General features: G+C 43.6%; 1 protein-coding gene across 4 annotated transcripts in view; it reads left to right on the top strand.

The window, feature by feature from the left end:
• The first annotated feature begins 211 nt into the window (after window positions 1–211).
• Window positions 212–19445, top strand: part of LOC129824451 (zinc finger E-box-binding homeobox 1-like) — a 97871-nt gene continuing 78637 nt past the window's right edge. Inside the window, exon 1 of one of the 4 annotated variants that reach the window (XM_055884131.1) lies at window positions 212–345. In XM_055884131.1, coding sequence (XP_055740106.1) covers window positions 288–345 — 58 coding nt within the window. In that variant the 5' untranslated portion in view covers window positions 212–287. Of the gene's footprint in view, window positions 346–1383; window positions 1479–1824; window positions 2143–2209; window positions 2641–19445 lie in introns of those variants that run through there. The other 3 variants (XM_055884130.1, XM_055884129.1, XM_055884128.1) reach the window with 3 other exon arrangements.

The following is a 19445-nucleotide window of genomic DNA, read 5'->3' as shown; positions in this document are numbered from 1 at the left end:
GCCATGTGCTGGGGTGTTAGCAGTGGGGAAACACTCTTTTCACGCCACTTCGATACCGAAGTGACTTCTTCGTAGCAGGTTCGAATTTACGCTGCAGGTTAAGAGAAATGATTTAGCAGGTTAGGAGACTGGAGAAGGTGATGTCGTAAAGCAGAAAGTGTCGTAAACCAGGTGCAGAGGCGGGAGGGAGGGAGGTGGAGTGGAGAGAGGAGTGGGGTACGGGGGGAGGTGGCGAGAGAGGAGGTGACTCGCCCCGGCAGGCATTATTCAGACAGAGCGAAAGGATCATGGCGGATGGCCCCAGGTGTAAGCGCAGAAAACAGGCGAACCCGAAGAGGAATAACGGTAAGCCAAACTCCGTAAGCCGACGGGAAACGATTAAGTGAGATGGACTACGTACTTTTGGGTTCATTCAACTGTGTTCGCCGACTTTGGGACTTTTCTGACCCACGTTTTAGGGAGTTGAAGTGCTGGAAAGTAGTACGTATATTCAAATGTGGTGTGTACCGTTATACCTGGCTCGCTTCTCTCCCCCTAGGGCAGCAGCACTGCTCGAGCGTACCGTTATACGCACCTCTCATCCCGTGGATTTGAGTGCGAGACTGATTTTGTTCCTCGATCCAATTTTCTTTTACGGTCACTTGTCACCTTGTTTTTACAAGAGACGAGATGCAATGTGTTATACTTGTAAACAGAAATCCTGTCGTTTGCTACGCTTTTACTCAACAAAAACTTCTAAGCTAACAGGCTATCAGCTTGCTAACCCAGACATTCAGTTCAGTTAAACTCAGCCACCTGTAATTTTACTGAAAAATTACGAGATAATGGCAATAGCTAGTCTGTCGTGTTTTGCTACAGGTAGCAGAGTTATTTGAATGCATAGTATATTCTTCCATTTGACTTTGTAGACTCACTAGTTGCATGTCAATCCGGACTTGCATTAGGCCTATATTATTAGATAAATAAAATACATTTAATCGGGCTTGTGTTGTGACTTGGGCAGCAGCCCCTTCTATTATCCCGCACGCAACACTGTTTGATGCATTGCTGTCGAGGCGTTTGCTCAGGTAGGAGATCTGTGTTGTACAAAGTATTGTCTTATTAGTCCACTTTTGTTCATTTAGATTTGAATACATCACACTCGGGCTTCTCGTGGTCTCCTTTTTAGGTAGCGTAACTTTGTTTTGGTCTTAACCCGATCCGTTTTACTTTACATGGTAGTCCTCAAATGTAGCTTGTTGAATAGCTTGTGATGATTTTAATATGTGGAAGAGAAGCTGATATATCGCCGAGGCTAGTACTTACCTGTTATTCTGGGTGGTGCAAGCAATGCATGAAAGAAATGGGCGTCACACAGCCCATAGCCTTCCTATGTGTGTGAGCAACTGCTGCAGTCTATATAAGGAATCGAGTTATGCAGCAGCAACAACGCAGCCTGGACATTCTGTCTAACGACCCAAACTTCACGTGAATGAAAGGTAACAGAACACATAAATAATACACTGCACGAAATATTTTTTATTTATTGAATAGTTCAATTGCTACATGAGCATAAACAGGCTAATGATACTCAGTTTGCTAAATTAACAACATTTTACCTACAATAGCATAGAACGGCAATTTATTTTTTCGATGTAGGCTAATCATTCACTTGATTTTTATGACGTTTGTCAGCAAATGATTGTAGCTCGGATTCCACTTTAGATCTGATCAGAAAAGAGTAGCTCCCTCTCATTGGAGGGTGTCTACCTGTGTTCTACCTATCCTCCTCACTTTCACTCTACCTACCGGCCAATAAAATATTATAGGCAGTACCGTTATTCGAGTAGTGAGATGAGGGCTGGAAACAGGAAAGCACCTTTTCCTGTGGCCGCTGACGACACAAGATGTGACACAGAGCTGAGCGCCGTGCCGCCCAGGCAGCGTCCGTGCGCAGGCAGGAGCCATCAACATGTTCACCTGAACAGTGAAAACGGGGCTCGCAAATGTCCTCCTATAAAACCCTACCTGCGGCATTTATCTTTACAGTATTATTGGCACAGATTGCGGGAAAGTGTTTGTTTATTTTAAACCTATCTTCATTCTAGAGCAGACGTGGGAAAAGACTCCAATATACGCTGCAGCAAATGGCAACTTGTGCAGGTAGAAAAACATGAATGGTTGTTTAGTTTATCCGTGCATATCAGCGTCAGTAGATTCTTGGTTTCTCACTGTTGGTTTTGTTCTCGCGGGGTTTTTAACTCATAAACATGCATGATGATGTCCAATTTGTTGATGTTTGATTGTGATGGTTTTTGTTCCGTTCTTTTTCTTTTTGTCGAAACAAGTGATGTATAATCTACTCTCGTGTAGCCTACCGCCCTGTGTGTGTGTCACCGTGCGGGCAAGGGAAGAATAGGTTGTGACGGAAAAGGAAAGCAGTACACAAGGCGGTTGCGAATGCGAATGCGAATGACTCCGTTATTTCCAGTAATAGATCGCAATATTGTGAAACAGACAGCACACACCTAAATGTTTTCCATCTATTGTTTTCAATGATATCGTTACGCAATTTCCGAGTGGGTCGATGGAATGGAATGGCGGTGTGTACCGTTACTGCAGTGAAGGCGGGGCTGCTGCTTTTTATGTTGAGACGGCCAGGTATGCAAGGTGATGCAACACCTATGAAGGTGCCTCGAACTATATCGTTTTTATATTACTGCGTCATTTTTTAAATTGTTTTAATATATATCCAGTCTATTCGATCACGTGTCATTTATGATAGCAAGGCATGTTTAGTGTTATTCTATGACGGGCAACGATCATTTGACGGTTGACCGCGGGCCATAGGGTTGAGGTGCACGTCTTCATAATGTTTTATTTTAGCCTACACCTTATGTTTTAAACCCTTCGGTGTTATTTTTTGTCATTCTGTCATTTTTTATTGTTTTGAAAAATAAACATTGTCCCGCTTCGTATTAATAATTTGCGTTAGGCCTACATTTGAAATAATTAATTACATGTTGGACTGATGTGATCTGCTTACGTTATTGATGCGTAATAATGGAAAATAACAGGGTTATTTCATGAAGCTCTCCCTCCCCAGTAGCAAATCAAAAGATGTTAGAAGCAGGCAGGGTGTCACGTGGTGTCTCTCCTCCGTACATGGGGGGATGTTTTCATTACCTTGATGCTGTTTCTTCTCGGGTACTTGAATCTTGTAGTTAAGCTGCTATTTCCATCTTGTAGCCAATTATGGTATCATAGCTTGCTTCCGATTTTGGGACTTATTCTACCAGCTGTTGGAGAGACTAGTATGCAAGCACATTGATGTGTGTGTGTGTGGTGTGTGAGCAAGACCTCCTGCTAAGGTACAGTTTATACGAACCAAGGCTGCTCAGTACCCTGCCTTGACAGATTAAGGTTTGGGCTGCGTCCCAAATGACACCTTATTCTGTATATAGTGCACTATGTAGGGATATGGTGCCATTTGAGACTCGAACCTGATATTATGGCCCATGCAGCTGTAAGAATCAGGGCGTCAGGTTCAGCAACTGGCAGCAAGGAGGACGGTGTGTGTGTGTGTCCTGGCTGGGTTTAACAGGTGCCGGCCATCCCTAAGCGCGCTGCTTTTGTCACGCCTCTCTGCCGAGGCTGTACTTTTAACACGACAATTTGGGAATAGAGGAATGTGGGCTCGTGTTAACATACTTCACAGTATAAACACAGCCTTCTCAGGACTGGCCCCGTAGCTGCTTAGGATTTCACTTAGACTCACTGTCCATGTCCCAAATGGCACCATATTATTCCCTGTGTAGTGCACTGCTTTTGACCAGGGCCAATGGGGTTCTGGTGAAAAGTACTCTATTGAATAGGGAATAAGGGTGCCATTTGGGACTATTGCACCTGATTAAAGACGAGCCAAATCCACGTGTAAAGTCACACCCTCAATGACTGCCTAGATGTTACAAACCGTTTCTGATAGTGGGGTCTAGATATTCATTATTTAACAGTGTGTTTTGAGTATTTAAATTAAAGCCATTCTGCTTTGACTTTGATGTAGCTGCAACTGGCATCTGGCTAAATGGGCCTAGTTGATTATAAAAGGGGTTAATTCACACTTTCAATGGCAGAGATTTGCCACAGTAACAGTGTTGATTGACCTGTGACCTGAGACATCAAATTTCACTTTCCCCTTATCCTAGACCCTGAGGGTGTGTGTGTATATACAGTATGTGTGTATGTATGTATGTGTGCGTGCGTATGTGTTCCTTTAATGAAATGGTGCTGAAGAATAACAAACCCCACCTCTCTACTTTTATGGTAAAGGGGAGGTGAATCTAGACTGGGGGAGGGGCTGTTGTGGCTAATGTGTGTGTGTGTGTGTGTGTTTAGGAAGGTGGGAAATGGCTCCTCTCCCCTGGGTTTTGCGTGGCCTCCTCTTGTTATAGCCTCGCTACTGTATATAGCCTCACTACTGTTATTTTTCACTGTCTTTTCACTGTTTTATTTCTTTACTTACCTACTGTTCACCTAATACCTTTTTTGCACTATTGGTTAGAGCCTGTAAGTAAGCATTTCACTGTAAGGTCTACACCTGTTGTATTCGACGCACGTGACAAATTTACTTTGATTTGATTTACATTTCATTTTATTTATTTTACCTTTATTTAACCAGGTAGGCCAGTTGAGAACAAGTTCTTATTTACAACTGTGACCTGGCCAAGATAAAGCAAAGCACTGTGACAAAAACAACAACACAGAGTTGTTACACATGGGAATAACAAAATGTACAGTCAATAAAACAATAGAAAAATCTATGTACAGTCGTGGCCAAAAGTTTTGAGAATGACACAAATATTAATTTTCACAAAGTCTGCTGCCTCAGTTTGTATGATGGCAATTTGCATATACTCCAGAATGTTATGAAGAGTGCAATTAATTGCAATTCATCTGATCAAAGTCCCTCATGCTGATTGAGTTCGAATAACAGACTGGAAGCTTCAAAAGGAGGGTGGTGCTTGGAATCGTTGTTCTTCCTCTGTCATCCATGGTTACCTGCAAGGAAACACGTGCCGTTATCATTGCTTTGCACAAAAAGTGCTTCACAGCCAAGGATATTGCTGCCAGTAAGATTGCACTTAAATCAACCATTTATTGGATCATCAAGAACTTCAAAGAGAGAGGTTAAATTGTTGTGAAGAAGGCTTCAGGGCGCCCAAGAAAGTCCAGCAAGCGCCAGGACCGTCTCCTAAAGTTGATTCAGCTGCGGGATCAGGTAAAGTCATTTTCTCTGATGAATCCCCTTTCCGATTGTTTGGGGCGTCTGGAAAAAAAATTGTCCGGAGAAGACAAGGGAGCTCTACCATCAGTCCTGTGTCATGCCAACAGTAAAGCATCCTGAGACCATTCATGTGTGGGGTTGCTTCTCAGCCAAGGGAGTGGGCTCACTCACAACTTTGCCTAAGAACACAGCCATGAATAAAGAATGGTACCAACATATCCTCCGAGAGCAACTTCTCCCAACCATCCAGGAACAGTTTGGTGACAAACAATGCCTTTTCCAGCATGATGGAGCACCTTGCCATAAGGCAAAATTGATAACTAAGTGGTTCGAGGAACAAAGCATTGATATTTTGGGTCCATGGCCAGGAAACTCCCCAGACCTTAATCCCATATAGAACTTGTGGTCAATCCTCAAGAGGCGGGTGGACAAACAAAAACCCACAAATTCTGACAAACTCCAAGCATTGATTATGCAAGAATGGGCTGCCATCAGTCAGGATGTTACCCAGAAGTTAATTGACAGCATGCCAGGACGGATTGCAGGGCGGATTACAATTTAGCATTAACACTGGAGTGATAGATGTGCAGATGATGATGTGCAAGTAGAGATACTGGGGTGCAAATGAGCAAAAAAAAATAACAATATGGGGATGAGGTAGTTGGGTGGGCTATTTACAGATGGGCTGTGTACAGGTGCAGCGATCGGTAAGCTGCTCTGACAGCTGATGTTTAAAGTAAGTGAGGGATATATGAGTCTCCAGCTTCAGTGATTTTTGCACTTAGTTCCAGTCATTGGCAGCAGAGAACTGGAAGGAAAGGCGGCCAACGGGGGTGTTGGCTTTGGGGATGACCAGTGAAATATACCTGCTGAGACGCATGCTACGGGTGGGTGTTGCTATGGTGACCAGTGAGCTGAGATAAGGCGGGGATTTACCTAGCAAAGACTTATAGATGACCTGGAGCCAGTGGGTTTGGCGATGAATATGTAGTGAGGGCCAGCCAACAAGAGCATACAGGTCGCAGTGGTGGGTAGTATATGGGGCTTTAGTGACAAAACGGATGGCACTGTAGTAGACTACATCCAATTTGCTGAGTACTGTAGAGTGTTGGAAACAATTTTGTAAGTGACATCGCCGAAGTCATGGAACGGTAGGATAGTCAGTTTTACGAGGGTATGTTTGGCAGCATGAGTGAAGGAGGCTTTGTTGCGAAATAGGAAGCCGATTCCAGATTTAATTTTGGATTGTAGATGCTTAATGTGAGTCTGGAAGGAGAATTTACAGTCTAACCAGACACCCAGGCATTTGAAGTTGTCCACATATTCTAAGTCAGAACTGTCCAGAGTAGTGATGGTCTCCTGGGTGGCGCAGTGGTCTAGGGCACTGCATCGCAATGCTAGCTGCGCCACCAGAGTCTCTGGGTTCGCGCCCAGGCTCTGTCGCAGCCGGCCGCGACCGGGAGGTCCGTGGGGCGACGCACAATTGGCATAGCGTCGTCCGTGTTAGGGAGGGTTTGGCCGGTAGGGATATCCTTGTCTCTGTATGTAAATGTAATAAAATGTATGCACTCTACTGTAAGTCGCTCTGGATAAGAGCATCTGCTAAATGACTAAAATGTAAAAATGTAAATGTGATGCTAGAGGGGCGGGTGAGTGTGCGCAGCGATCGGTTGAAGAGCATGCATTTAGTTTTACTAGCATTTAAGAGCAGTTGGAGGCAACAGAAGAAGTGTTGTAAGGCATTGAAACTCGTTTGGAGGTTTGTTAACACATTGTCCAAAGAAGGGCCAGATGTATACAGAATGGTGTCGTCTGCGTAGTGGTGGATCAGACATTCACCAGCAGCAAGAGCGACATCATTGATTTATACAGAGAAACGAGTTGGCCCGAGAATTGAACCCTGTGGCACCGTCATAGAGACTGCTAGAGGTCCGGACAACAGGCCCTCCGATTTGACACACTATCTGAGAAGTAGTTGGTGAAGCAGGCGAGGCAGTCATTTGAGAAACCAAGGCAATTGAGTCCGCCAATTAGAATGCGGTGATTGACAGTGTCGAAAGCCTTGGCCAGGTTGATGAAGACGGCTGCACAGTACTGTCTTTTATTGATGGCGGTTATGATATCGTTTAGGACCTTGAGCGTGGCTGAGGTACACCCGTGACCAGCTCGGAAACCAGATTGCATAGCGGCGAAGGTACGGTGGGATTCGAAATGGTTGGTGAATTTACATGAATTAATGTGTGGCAAGGCTTAAAGGAAAACTCCACGCCAAAAAACTATCTTTTGGTATTTCTTTCATTAGCCCATTATTGATACAGTCTCAAAATGTTTTGCATGTCAGCAATCAAGTTTTCAAGATATTTAGCTTTCAAAATACCACATATGATGCAAAATGCATCATTCCGGCAATATTTCTGTATTTTGAAAGGTACCCATCTTGAAAACTTGATTGCTGACATGCAAAACATTTTGGCATGATATCAACAATGGACTAATGAAACATATACCAAAAGATAGTTTTTGGGTGGAGTTTTGCTTTAAGCACTTGTTCCCTATTGTGAGTATTTTGTGTTGTAATGAAATTATGTAGCCACTAGCCAGATAACACTTAGGTTATTACTGTCCAGCTTGTTTGTGAGAGATGGCTTAATTATTCAGATGAAATAGGCTAATATAGGCTATTATTGTGTATTAGGTTTACAGGAACATTTATATTCATGTTAACAATCCTAAATTCTCAAGTGATATAAAATACGGAACTGCAGGGTCATATTCATCAGTGCACACTGTAACAATATGTTTTGCAACAGAAAAACGAAAACAATGGTTCCCTATTGGACACGTTCAAATAGTAGTCCTTCTCTGTTTTGGTTTCCATTTAGTTCCGAGTGATTTTTTATTATTATAGATTTTATTAACCTTTATTGAACTAGGCAAGTCAGTTAAGAACAAAAATCGTATTTACAATGACAGCCTACCAGAAGGCAAAAGGACTCCTTTGGGGACGGGGGCTAGGATTATAAACATAGGTTAATTCCCAACCCTCTGAAAGAGATCTCATCCAGTTGTAGGCCTAGTTCTAATGTCCCGTCAGCTAGGCCGTGATCAATGTTTTACGCTGTTACCAGAACAGTATAGGCCTAGGTAGGCTTTTGATCATGTCAAACTATAGGCTTATCTTAACTCTGAGTTAGCACAGTTGGAAGGATTTGAGAGTGGGTTGGACTGATTTCTTCCAGAGGCCACCACGTTATTGTTTGAGAAACTTCATTCCAGAAAGAACATGTTTTTCTTCTCTCTCTCACACACACTAGCAGGGGCTGCAGGTAGCCTAGTGGTTAGAGTGTTGGGCCAGTAACTGGGAAGGTTGCTAGATCGAATCCCGAGCTGACAAGGTAAAAAATCTGTCGATCTGCCCCCAAACAAGGCAGTTAACCCAGTGTCCCTAGGCTGTCGTTTGTAAATAAGAATTTGTTCTTAAGTGACTTGCCTAGTTTAATAAAGGATTAAGAAAAAAACTAGCTTCATTCAGTCACCTGAATACCAGCAATAGCCTATAGGTGCATTATTGGGTCTTGTGATGGCTTAGGCTAAGCTATTGTGTGCTGGATTTAGAGTGAAAGAAGGCCCAAGAAGGCCCCTATGTCCCAAATGGCACTTTTATTCCCTTTATGGTGGGAATATAGTAGGGCCCCTGGTCAAAAGTAGTGCACACTATAGGGAATAGGGTGCCATTTTGGACGCATCCCTAGTTACCTTTGCCATTGACTGGCCTCCCTCCTACCTTTGAAAGCGTGAGGCAGAAGAAAGAGCCCATTCACGGGCAATAATACTGAGAATACTTTCACACTCAGCTGGTGGGAAACCCTCTCCTTGTTTCCACCAGCTCATTTGCAAATCCTCCCATGCTCTTTATTATGGAAGCCTCTGCAAAGAATACACAGTTAGAGAGGCACTCCAGGAAATCATTTGAAATCTCACTAGCTATGCCTCGGGTCTTAGCTCCTCTGGGCATTATGTCTTCCTGGTGGTGGTCATGGAAATACAGTAGTTTCTATTGTGATGTCTGTTGTAAACAGACAGGTCATTTGTCTTCACTAACAGGGTTCACTAACATTATCCCAAACCATAATACAGTACAGTAACAGGGAGAGGCAAGGACTCAGTGTTAGAGTGGGCTCGCTGGGGAGTTGACAGTATAGAGGAGCTGTGATGTAGCGTAATGAGGGATCATTAGCTAGTGCTAACAGCAGATAGGGTGGTTTTGGTGCCGCTATCTGCTGAGTTATGAGCGGAGGGAGGGAAACTGGTGGAGGGAGGGAAACTGAAGGAGAGGTGGGGGAGAGAGAGACAGAAGGAGAGAGAGAGAGAAGTGGGTGGGTGGGTGGGTGGAAGAAGAGAGAGAGTCCTCCCAGCAGCAGGCACCTTTGCCTCAGCCCAGCCGCTTTCTGTTGTGTTTGAAATGGCACCCAATTCCCTACAGTGGCAAGAAAAAGTATGTAAACCCTTTGGAATTACCTGGATTTCTGCATAAATTGGTCATCAAATTTGATCTGATCTTCATCTGTCACGAAAATAGACAAACATAGTGTGCTTAAACTAATGACACACAAATTATTGTATTTTTCTTGTCTATATTGAATACATCATTTAAATATTCACAGTGTAGGTTGGAAAATGTATGTGAACCCCTAGGCTAATGACTTCTCCAAAAGCTAATTGGAGTCAGGAGTCAGCTAACCTGGAGTCCAATCAATGAGACGAGATTGGATATGTTGGTTAGAGCTGCCTTGCTCTATAAAAAACACTCACAAAATTTGAGTTTGCTATTCACAAGAAGCATTGCCTGATGTGAACCATGCCTCAAACAAAAGAGATCTCAGAAGACCTAAGTTTAAGAATTGTTGACTTGCATGAAGCTGGAAAGGGTTACAAAGGTATCTCTAAAAGCCTTGATGTTCATCAGTATAAATTGATTAAGTTCAGCACTGTTGCTACTCTCCCTAGGAGTGGCTGTCCTGCAAAGATGACTACAAGAGCACAGTACAGAATGCTCAATGAGGTTAAGAAGAATCCTGAGTGTCAGCTAAAGACTTAAAGAAATCTCTGGAACATGCTAACATCGCCGTTGACGAGTCTACGATACGTAAAACATTAAACAAGAATGGTGTTCATGGGAGGACACCACGGAAGAAGGCACTGCTGTCCAAAAAAACATTTTTGCATGTCTGAAGTTTGCAAAAGTGCACCTGGATGTTCCACAGCGCTACCAGCAAAATATTCTGTGGACAGATGAAACTACAGTTGAGTTGTTTGGAAGGAACACACAACACTATGTGGGGAGAAAAAAAGGCACAGCACACCAACATCAAAACCTCATCCCAACTGTAAAGTATGGTGGAGGGAGCATCATGGTTTGGGGCTGCTTTGCTGCCTCAGGGCCTGGACAGCTTGCTATCGTCGACGGAAAAATAAATTCCCAATTTATTAAGACATTTTGCAGGAGAATGTTAGGCTATTTGTCCACCAATTGAAGCTCAACAGAAGTTGAGTGATGCAACAGGACAACAACCCAAAACACAGAAGTAAATCAACAACAGAATGGCTTCAACAAACGAAAATACACCCACTGGAGTGGCCCGGCCCGATTGAGATGCTGTGGCATGACCTCAAGAGAGCAGTTCACACCAGACATTCCAAGCATATTGCTGAACTGAAATAGTTCTGAAACAGTTTTGTAAAGAGGAATGGTCCAATATTCTTCCTGACCGTTGTGCAGGTCTGATTCGCAACTACAGAACACATTTGGTTGAGGTTATTGCTGCCAAAGGAGGGTCAACCAGTTATTAAATCCAAGGGTTCACATACTTTTCCCACCCTGCACTGTGAATGTTTACACGGTGTGTTCAATAAAGACATGAAAACGTATAATTGTTTGTGTGTTATTAGTTTAAGCAGACTGTGTTTGTCTATTGTTGTGACCTAGATGAAGATCAGATTAAATGTTATGACCAATTGATGCAGAAATCCAGGTATTTCCAAAGGGTTCACATACTTTTTCTTGCCACTATATATAGTGCACTCCTTTGCATGCGCTCTGGTCAAAAGTAGTGCACTACATAGGCAATAGGGTGCCATTTGGGATGAAGATCCTGTCTTTGAGGACATTAATCAGGGCCAGACAGGGGTGGGTGAGGGGTACTGTACTCTACAAAGAGGCCCCTGGGAGTGTGTGTGTGTGTGTGTGGGGGGACACAGAACACTGGAACGGTTTGTTGTTTTGGGGGAGCAGATTGATGATCGAAAGACATGGCCTAATATGGGTTTATGTTGCAGGGTGTGTGTGCAGAGTATATTATATGTGTGTGTGCACGTGCAATCGTGAGTGTGTGTCTGCTCGCGCATGTGTGTGTACATGTGTGGTATTGAATTGGAGGTTATGTCAGCTAAATGTCCTCTTCAGAGGTGATGTGAGCAGAGGGTGTGTCAGGGGAGGCTGTGTTGATGGTGGATGTGTATGCGTGTGTGTCAGCGGTGGATGTGTATGCGTGTGTGTCAGCGGAGGCTGTGTTGATGAGGCTGTTAGGAGAACGTTGTATGCCTACCGTGTGTGTCGTCTTTGTCTGAAAGAAACCCACTATGGGTTAAAAGTGGGCTAAAGAATAAGGGGCCCTGGGCCCAGTTGCATAACACATCTTGACTCACTTAGGTGATTGGGTCTGGGTACAAAGTTTCCCCCTATATATCTGTCTCTCTCAGTCTCCACACAATATTTACCGCCCCTCAGAGTTGTCCTCTGTCATTGTGGATGTTGTTTTTGTTGTTCTTTTGGTTTACCTTCCTGCTGAGTGGATAAGATCTGGAACATTTGCTCTCTTTCATGTATCCTGGAGAATACCATACGCTCTCTAGTTCCTGAAGTGTATGTGCACCCCAAAAGCCAACCTATTTCCTATGTAGTGTACATATGTAGTGTGCTACCGTCCGGAAAACGGTTCTAGAGCATCGGCTCTTGGACCAACAGGCTCCGAGACAGCTTCTACCCCCAAGCCATAAGACTGCTAAATAGCCAGACTGCTAAATAGTCAGTAAAGGGTGCCCAAACTATCTGCACTGACCCCACACACACTTGCTAGACTTTTTATACAAACCATAGACACACTCACTCACACACACACACTACATTGACACTCCCTCACAAAACGGCCAAACATTCACATACACTACATAGACACATGCATAACACACACACGCAGACCGTCACAACATAAACACACATACATACACATTACACACACACTTTTACACTCATAATTTGCTGCTGCTGCTCTGTTCTTTATTTTACTATTATTATTGTCTTTCCTGGTGCCTAGTCACTTTACCCTGCCTTCTTGTACATGTCTACCTCACAAACTGTACCTCGTACCTCTGCACATTGATCTGGTACTGGTTCTCCCTGAATATAGCTCCATGTTTTTCTTTTTTTTATTCCTCTCGTGTTACTATTTCTAAACTCTGCATTGTTGGGAAGGGCTCGCTTTTCACTGTAAAGTCTACACCTGTTGAATTTGGTGCATTTGACAAATACGATTGTATTTTATGTCCTTGTAGTCGGATCAAATACGATTGTATTCGTCACACGCGTCGTGAACAACAGGTGTGGACTAAAGGTGAAGTGTTTACTTACGGGCCCTTCCCGACAATACAGAGAGAAAGAAAATAGAGAAATAATAGAAAAGTAATAACACGTAATAATAAAAGTAATAACACATATCCAATGAGTAACGATAACTTGGCTATACAAGGGGTACCAGTACAGAGTGGATGTGCAGGGGTACGAGTTGGTTGAGGTAGATATGTACATATAACTAGGAATAAAGTAAGAGATAAGTATGTCATGACAAAGAAAAGTTAGTGCCAAAAGGGTCAATGCAGATAGTTAACTAGTTAACCAAATAGCTAGCCAGACTATCTAGTAGTCTTATGGCTTGGGGGTATAATCTGTTCAGACTCGTGTTGGTTCCAGAATTGTTCATCGGTACCACTTGCCGTGTGGTAGCAGAGAGAACGGTCTATGACTTGGGTGGCTGGAGTCTTTGACAATTTTCAGGGCCTTCCTCTGACACCGCCTGGTATAGAGGTCCTGGATGACAGGGAGCTCGGCCCCAGTGTTGCACTGGGCCATCCACACTACCCTCTGTAGCGCCTTGCAGTCGGATCCCAAGAAGTTGCCATACCAAGCAGTAATGCAGCCCGTCAAGATGCTCTCAATGGTGCAGCTGTATAACATTTTGAGGAGCTCATGCCATTTTTTCAGCCTCGTTGTCGTGCCCTCTTCACGACTGTGTAGGTGTGTTTGGACCACGATAGATCGTTAGTGGTGTGGACACCGGGGAGCTCTCAACCTGCTCCACTACAGCCCAGCTCCCCTATCACTAGTGAGAGCCCGGTCCTCCTTCACACCTCCCTACCTAGGCCTAACTATACACCTGGCAGTTTGTGCCTGTGTGAGCGTGTGTGTGTGCTGTCAGGGAGAGAGGAGGTGGGTCTGTCATGGCAGGATGTGAATGGCTGGTTGGTTTCCCTGGGTTTCTCTTAACTTTTTACATGGTTTGGTAAACTATCTGCTATCAAAGCAACAGACAGACATCATCAGCTATCAGGCTCTGTGAAGCAAGGGTACTTGCTACTAGTGTGGCTACTAGTATTAGCAGGAAGTCCTGGTATAGTATACATGTAATGCCTTAACTGTAATGTCTGTTTTCCAAATGGCACCCTATTCCCCATGTAGGCTAGTGCACTACTTTTGACCAGAGTTCTTTGGCTGAGCTTTATATAGCATGCTAGATCCCAATGTCCATTCCCCTTTTGGTTAGGTGTTCAGCTGGGCTAAGTTCTACTATATACAAACAGAGGTAGGAAGGAACCGCTTGTGTCCAGGTTATTCTGCTAAATGGCATTAGAAAGGGGTATCACTTTTTCCCCTCGAAACACGTTAAGATAATTGTCCTGAAGGCCTTGCTGCACGCTCACGCCACGGAGGAAACGGTTATAAAATCCTCCTGACCAAACTCTGTCAGGTGTTCTTTGTGAGAGGTTTAACGGGACTGGAGCCCAGAGGCATCTGTCTGCTCCGCTGGAATAGACGGGGCGAGGGGAGGCAGAGAGGAGGTGGGGAAGACAGGTGAAGAGGAGAGGGAGGCAGTAGGAGGCATGGAATATTTACTCCACATACTGTACAATGTTCCATCCTCAGTGTCATCCATTCATGAAAACGGCTGTGTCTCAAATGGCACCCTATTCCTTGTGTAGTGCACTACTTGACCATGGCCCATAGGGTCGCAGACAATGTTTAGACTGTGCTAATAGGCTGAAAGACACTGACATTCTCTTCGGAAGACATAACACTTCAGCTTCATGTGCGTGTGCAATGACCCTCCGACGTTTTCAAAGGTACCTGAAATATCTGGTTAACATGCGTCTTATTTCCTGGCTCAAATTGGTTACCACATTGTTTGTGTTGTGTTTGGTTTAGTTTGTTTGTCAGTGTGAGTCAGTTTGCCATTGTGAATGTTAGTTCACAGCGGGTGTGTACTGCAAACGTAAGACTGGTTCTCATACTTTCAATGCAGCCATCTGCATGGTTTTTGTCATTTTAATTTTATTTATGTATGTGCGTGGCATTCTTCGCTGCGTGCACGCATCGCCGTATCTCCCCCCTCAGCTTCACCTCTCTCCTGCCTCCTCGTCTGGGTGACATTTTAGAAGACGGCTCTCTGAATGCGTCTGACATTTGCTAAACTGCGTTCGGAGGGTCCTGCCTGTCCTTGCGTTTCCTTCCTTCTCCCCCACTCTGCACTGCATTGTGTAACTAGAGTGCGAATCCCAAATGGTACCCTATTCCCTATATAGTGCACTGGGCTCAGGTCAAAAGTAGTGCGCTATGTAGGGAATAGGGTGCCATTTGGGATGCGGCCAGGTTAAACGTACAGTGAAAACACTGTGACAGACTGCATGCCCCTTGGGGATAACAGTGCAGCAGTCCTTGTACAGCTAGGCTGAGGATTATTGTTCCTGTATACATACAGTAATACCCTCTTTCTATTTTTCTCCCATGTAGTACAGTACAAAGGCTTCAAACATTTACATTTCATCCTCCCACCAACTGAACATTATAGTTAGGTGCTCGAGTCAGAGTCAATTGAATTACCAAATTCACACATCATTTAATTTTGTTGTAAGGGGAATCACTTTTAACCTGCACCGTGTGCAGTGCCTTGTGAGGTCAAACTCAGAATGATTGTGATCATGTAATGAATACGATGGGAGACAGAGTGTTGGTTTCAAGCGCAGGGCACAGCAGGTGTTTATTAGTAAAGGACCACAGGAAGAGGCAGGTAGCTGGGTCCAGGGACAGGGACAGGCAGAAGGTCATACACAGGGACTCCAAAAAGGTAACAGTATAGGCAGGGAAAAGGCTAATAACGTAGTCCTGGAGATCAGTCAAGAGGTTAACGACAGGAAATCTGATAGGCAAAAGTACAGGCAGGGAATAGGCAAAAAGGCATCGTTAGTGAGGATGGCCAAAAACTACGATACACAGGAGGACTAATACGGAAATAAACAGAGCTCCGAATAGAACGTGTAACAAAACAAACAATACCTCACAATGATGCGGTACAAAGAACTGAGCTCAATAGTGTGTGTGTAAATGACCTATCAGGTGTGTGAACAGGCGATCAGAATTCAGGTGATTGGGATCACGAGAGTGAGCTGCGTTCAGGGGATCTACGTGTTTGAGAGTGTGAGTTGGAAGCAGACGTTACAGATCACCTCTCAGATCACCTCTCGTGCCTAGGCTATCCTGGACAAAACTCCTTCCCAGCCCAGTCCCCACCCCAGTGGTTCAGTCAAGCTTCAAGCTTCTAGCAACGCTTTCTCCACTCTTGGTCTGTGCCAAATGGCACCCTATTCCCTTTATAAAGCACTACTTTATAGTGTATTACTTTTGACCAAGGCCCATTGTCAAAAATATTGCGCTATATAGGAAATAGGGTGCCATTTGGCGTCTGTGCCACTCAAATATCAACTCAACTGACTAGCTGCCAGCTTCTAGTGTCCCAGCGGTCCCATCCTACAGCTTGATGCCGGGCTCTTTGACAGCCATTCAAACTGTAGCTAGCCTTGCCCACGCTAACCTAGACTTAATCTCGTCCTCGGACAGTTCCGCCCAAGTACGCGAAGAGTCTGGTGACCCACGTGTCAAACTTGGCCTTCATTAGCCAAAAGAGAAAGACCGGGAGAAACTTCTGGCGCATAGGCATTGGCTTAATCGGCTTAAACCCTTTGGCATGTACCATCACATATTTGTGATCATTGTTGAGTGGTCCCGGCAGCGTATCAATCGCAAATATGTGATTGGAATAGTAGCAACAGAACGTATGGTGCAGCAAACGTGTCTAAGCAGCATTGTTGTCTGAAAAGCATCTCAACAATGTTTTGTACTGATGGGAAATAAAGGTCTTCCCAACTTCATTTCTCAATTTCACCTTTTATTGTTAAAGATAAATGCGAACTTCATCATCCAAACATCACACGGAACACATCCAAAGACAAACTCATTCCATGCAAAACATTTTTTTTAACATAAGTTAGCGACCTAACAGCTAGACTTGAACAAGGGAGAAATGTAATATTGTTTAGAAAAGAGACGCGTGTTAGCTAAACTAACCGCAGCTAAATTCTTTATGATGGCAGCCATGTTTGTTTATGTTCGACAAGCGAAAACTCCCTCATCCCAGAATGCCATTCACTATATAATGCAAATAAAGGAAGTCAAAGATGGCTGTGCCCATTACCTGAAGAATATGCCTAGAACGCCAGCATCCCGGAATCGCCTCCTCACTGTTGACGTTGAGACTGGTGTTTTGCAGGGTACTATTTAATGAAACTGCCAGTTGAGGACTTATGAGGAGTCTGTTCCTCAAACTAGACACTCTAATGTACTTGTCCTCTTGCTCAGTTGTGCACTGAGGCCTCCCACTCTTTCTATTCTGGTTAGAGACAGTTTGCGCTGTTCCATGAAGGGAGTAGTACACAGCGCTGTACAAGATCTTCAGTTTCTTGGCAATTTCTCGCATGGAATAGCCTTCATTTCTCAGAACAAGAATAGACTGAATAGTTTCAGAAGAAAGTTATTTGTTTCTGGCCATTTTGAGCCTGTAATCAAACCCACAAATGCTGATGCTCCATCCAGATACTCAACTAGTCTAAACAACAGTTTTCAGCTGTGCCAACATAATTGCAAAAGGGTTTTCTAATGATCAAATAGCCTTTTAAAATTATAAACTTGGATTAGCTAACACAACGTGCCATTGGAACACAGGAGTGATGGTTGCTGATAATGGGCCTCTGTACGCCTACGTAGATATTCCATAAAAAAATCTGCCGTTTCCAGCTACAATAGTCATTTACAACATTAACACTGTCTACACTGTATTTCCGATTCATTTTATGTTATTTTTAATGGACAAAAAAAAGTTTCTTTTCTTTCAAAAACAAGGACATTTCTAAGTGTCGCCAAACCTTTGAATTAAGAATATCATGGAATTATAATAGAACATTTGTTTCTCTTAGAATAAAAACCTTAGTGTAACAACAGTTTTAGTAAGTAATATTGACGAGTAGAAACCCCAAAATATTTTTAATTGTGTGCTCTGGACAGTTTAGTGTAAGATAAGTTATAAGTAGGCCTGTTGTAAAATAAATATCATTAGCTTATTGCTGTCATTTGTTGGATACGGTAGGCACTGGCCTTACTTGGTAATTGCTGCAATATAGCCTGTTAAAAACGTTTGTGTTCGTAAGTGTTTTATTTCATTCTGAATGTAATGTTGTGTTTGCCGCAATATAATACAGTATCTTGCTCGTATTTTTCCGACAAACAATGACTTGACTTAGGCCTACTTTTGATATGATCCTAATAACGTTTTGAAAACTTTTGTGAAGGTTTTAGTGTGGTGTGGCTATTAGCCTATTATACTGCAGGCCTTTGATTTGAAGGCATTGCACACCGGCGCTCCAACTGACTCTGACAGTTGAACTTGAGATTCGACCATAGGGTGGGGACAAATGTTTGCAGGTTTTATTAGCTGGCCGGTGGACTAACTAAAACATTTTAGCTGACATAGGGCTAATTGAGTGACTGTTATACTGCAGCAAGAGAGAAACTGCTGATGCACATCCACATGTTGAACTTGCACCTTGTGTATTCTACTATTCTAACTCTCAACAGTAAGTTGAGACCCCGGCTGAGTTCCTAGTTGCCCATCCCTGGTTTAAAGAATCCACATGTTCTGAAATATGAACACGGAAGTACTGGACAATTACAATTCTTTTTTGACACAATTAAAATTATATTCTTGAATTGGACTCACATTTTATTGGTCTCTGTCTTGGACCCCTCGTCCCCCTTCCGGTATCAGTCTTGACTCGGACTTGATTTTGGCCGGTCTTGGTCTTGAATCGGTCTCGCTTTAGGTGGTCTCGAGCACAACCCTAAAACGTAACCTAACATCTAACTTTAATTTGAACCCTTACCCTAATTGTTACCCTAAACCTAAACCCCTAAGCCTAAAATAGCCTTTTTCCTTGTGAGGACCGGCCACGTGTTTTACTATCCTAATGTTTACATACCCTACATTACTCATCTCATATGTATATACTGTGCGCTATACCATCTACTGCATCTTGCCTATGCCGTTCGGCCATCGCTCATCCATATATTTACATGTACATATTCATTTCTTTTACACTTGTGTGTATAAGGTAGTAGTTGTGAAATTGTTAGACTACTTGTCAGATATTGCTGCATGGTCGGAACTAGAAGCACAAGCATTTCGCTACACTCGAATTAACATCTGCTAACCATGTGTATGTGATCAATCAAATTTGATTTGTGAGGACTTCTGGTCCCCACAAGGATAGAAAAATCAAATCACACACACACACACTACACAGAAAGAGTCATGGAATGGACTATCCACCTTACGCCAGCAGGCTTGTTTATATGTCTGTTCCACCATCACCACATCCCATCCCTGGCAGATTTGTCATGATGTGGTTGCTCTTCACCATCAGACAATGGAAAGCTCTTCTCGTGCAAAGTGTGTGTGTCTGTGTG

Source organism: Salvelinus fontinalis, chromosome 26, assembly GCF_029448725.1.
Source record: "Salvelinus fontinalis isolate EN_2023a chromosome 26, ASM2944872v1, whole genome shotgun sequence".
In the NCBI taxonomy this organism is placed as follows: Eukaryota; Metazoa; Chordata; class Actinopteri; order Salmoniformes; family Salmonidae; genus Salvelinus; species Salvelinus fontinalis.
The sequence above is the reverse complement of the archived record's forward strand: the minus strand, read 5'-3'. Positions and strand labels throughout refer to the sequence as shown.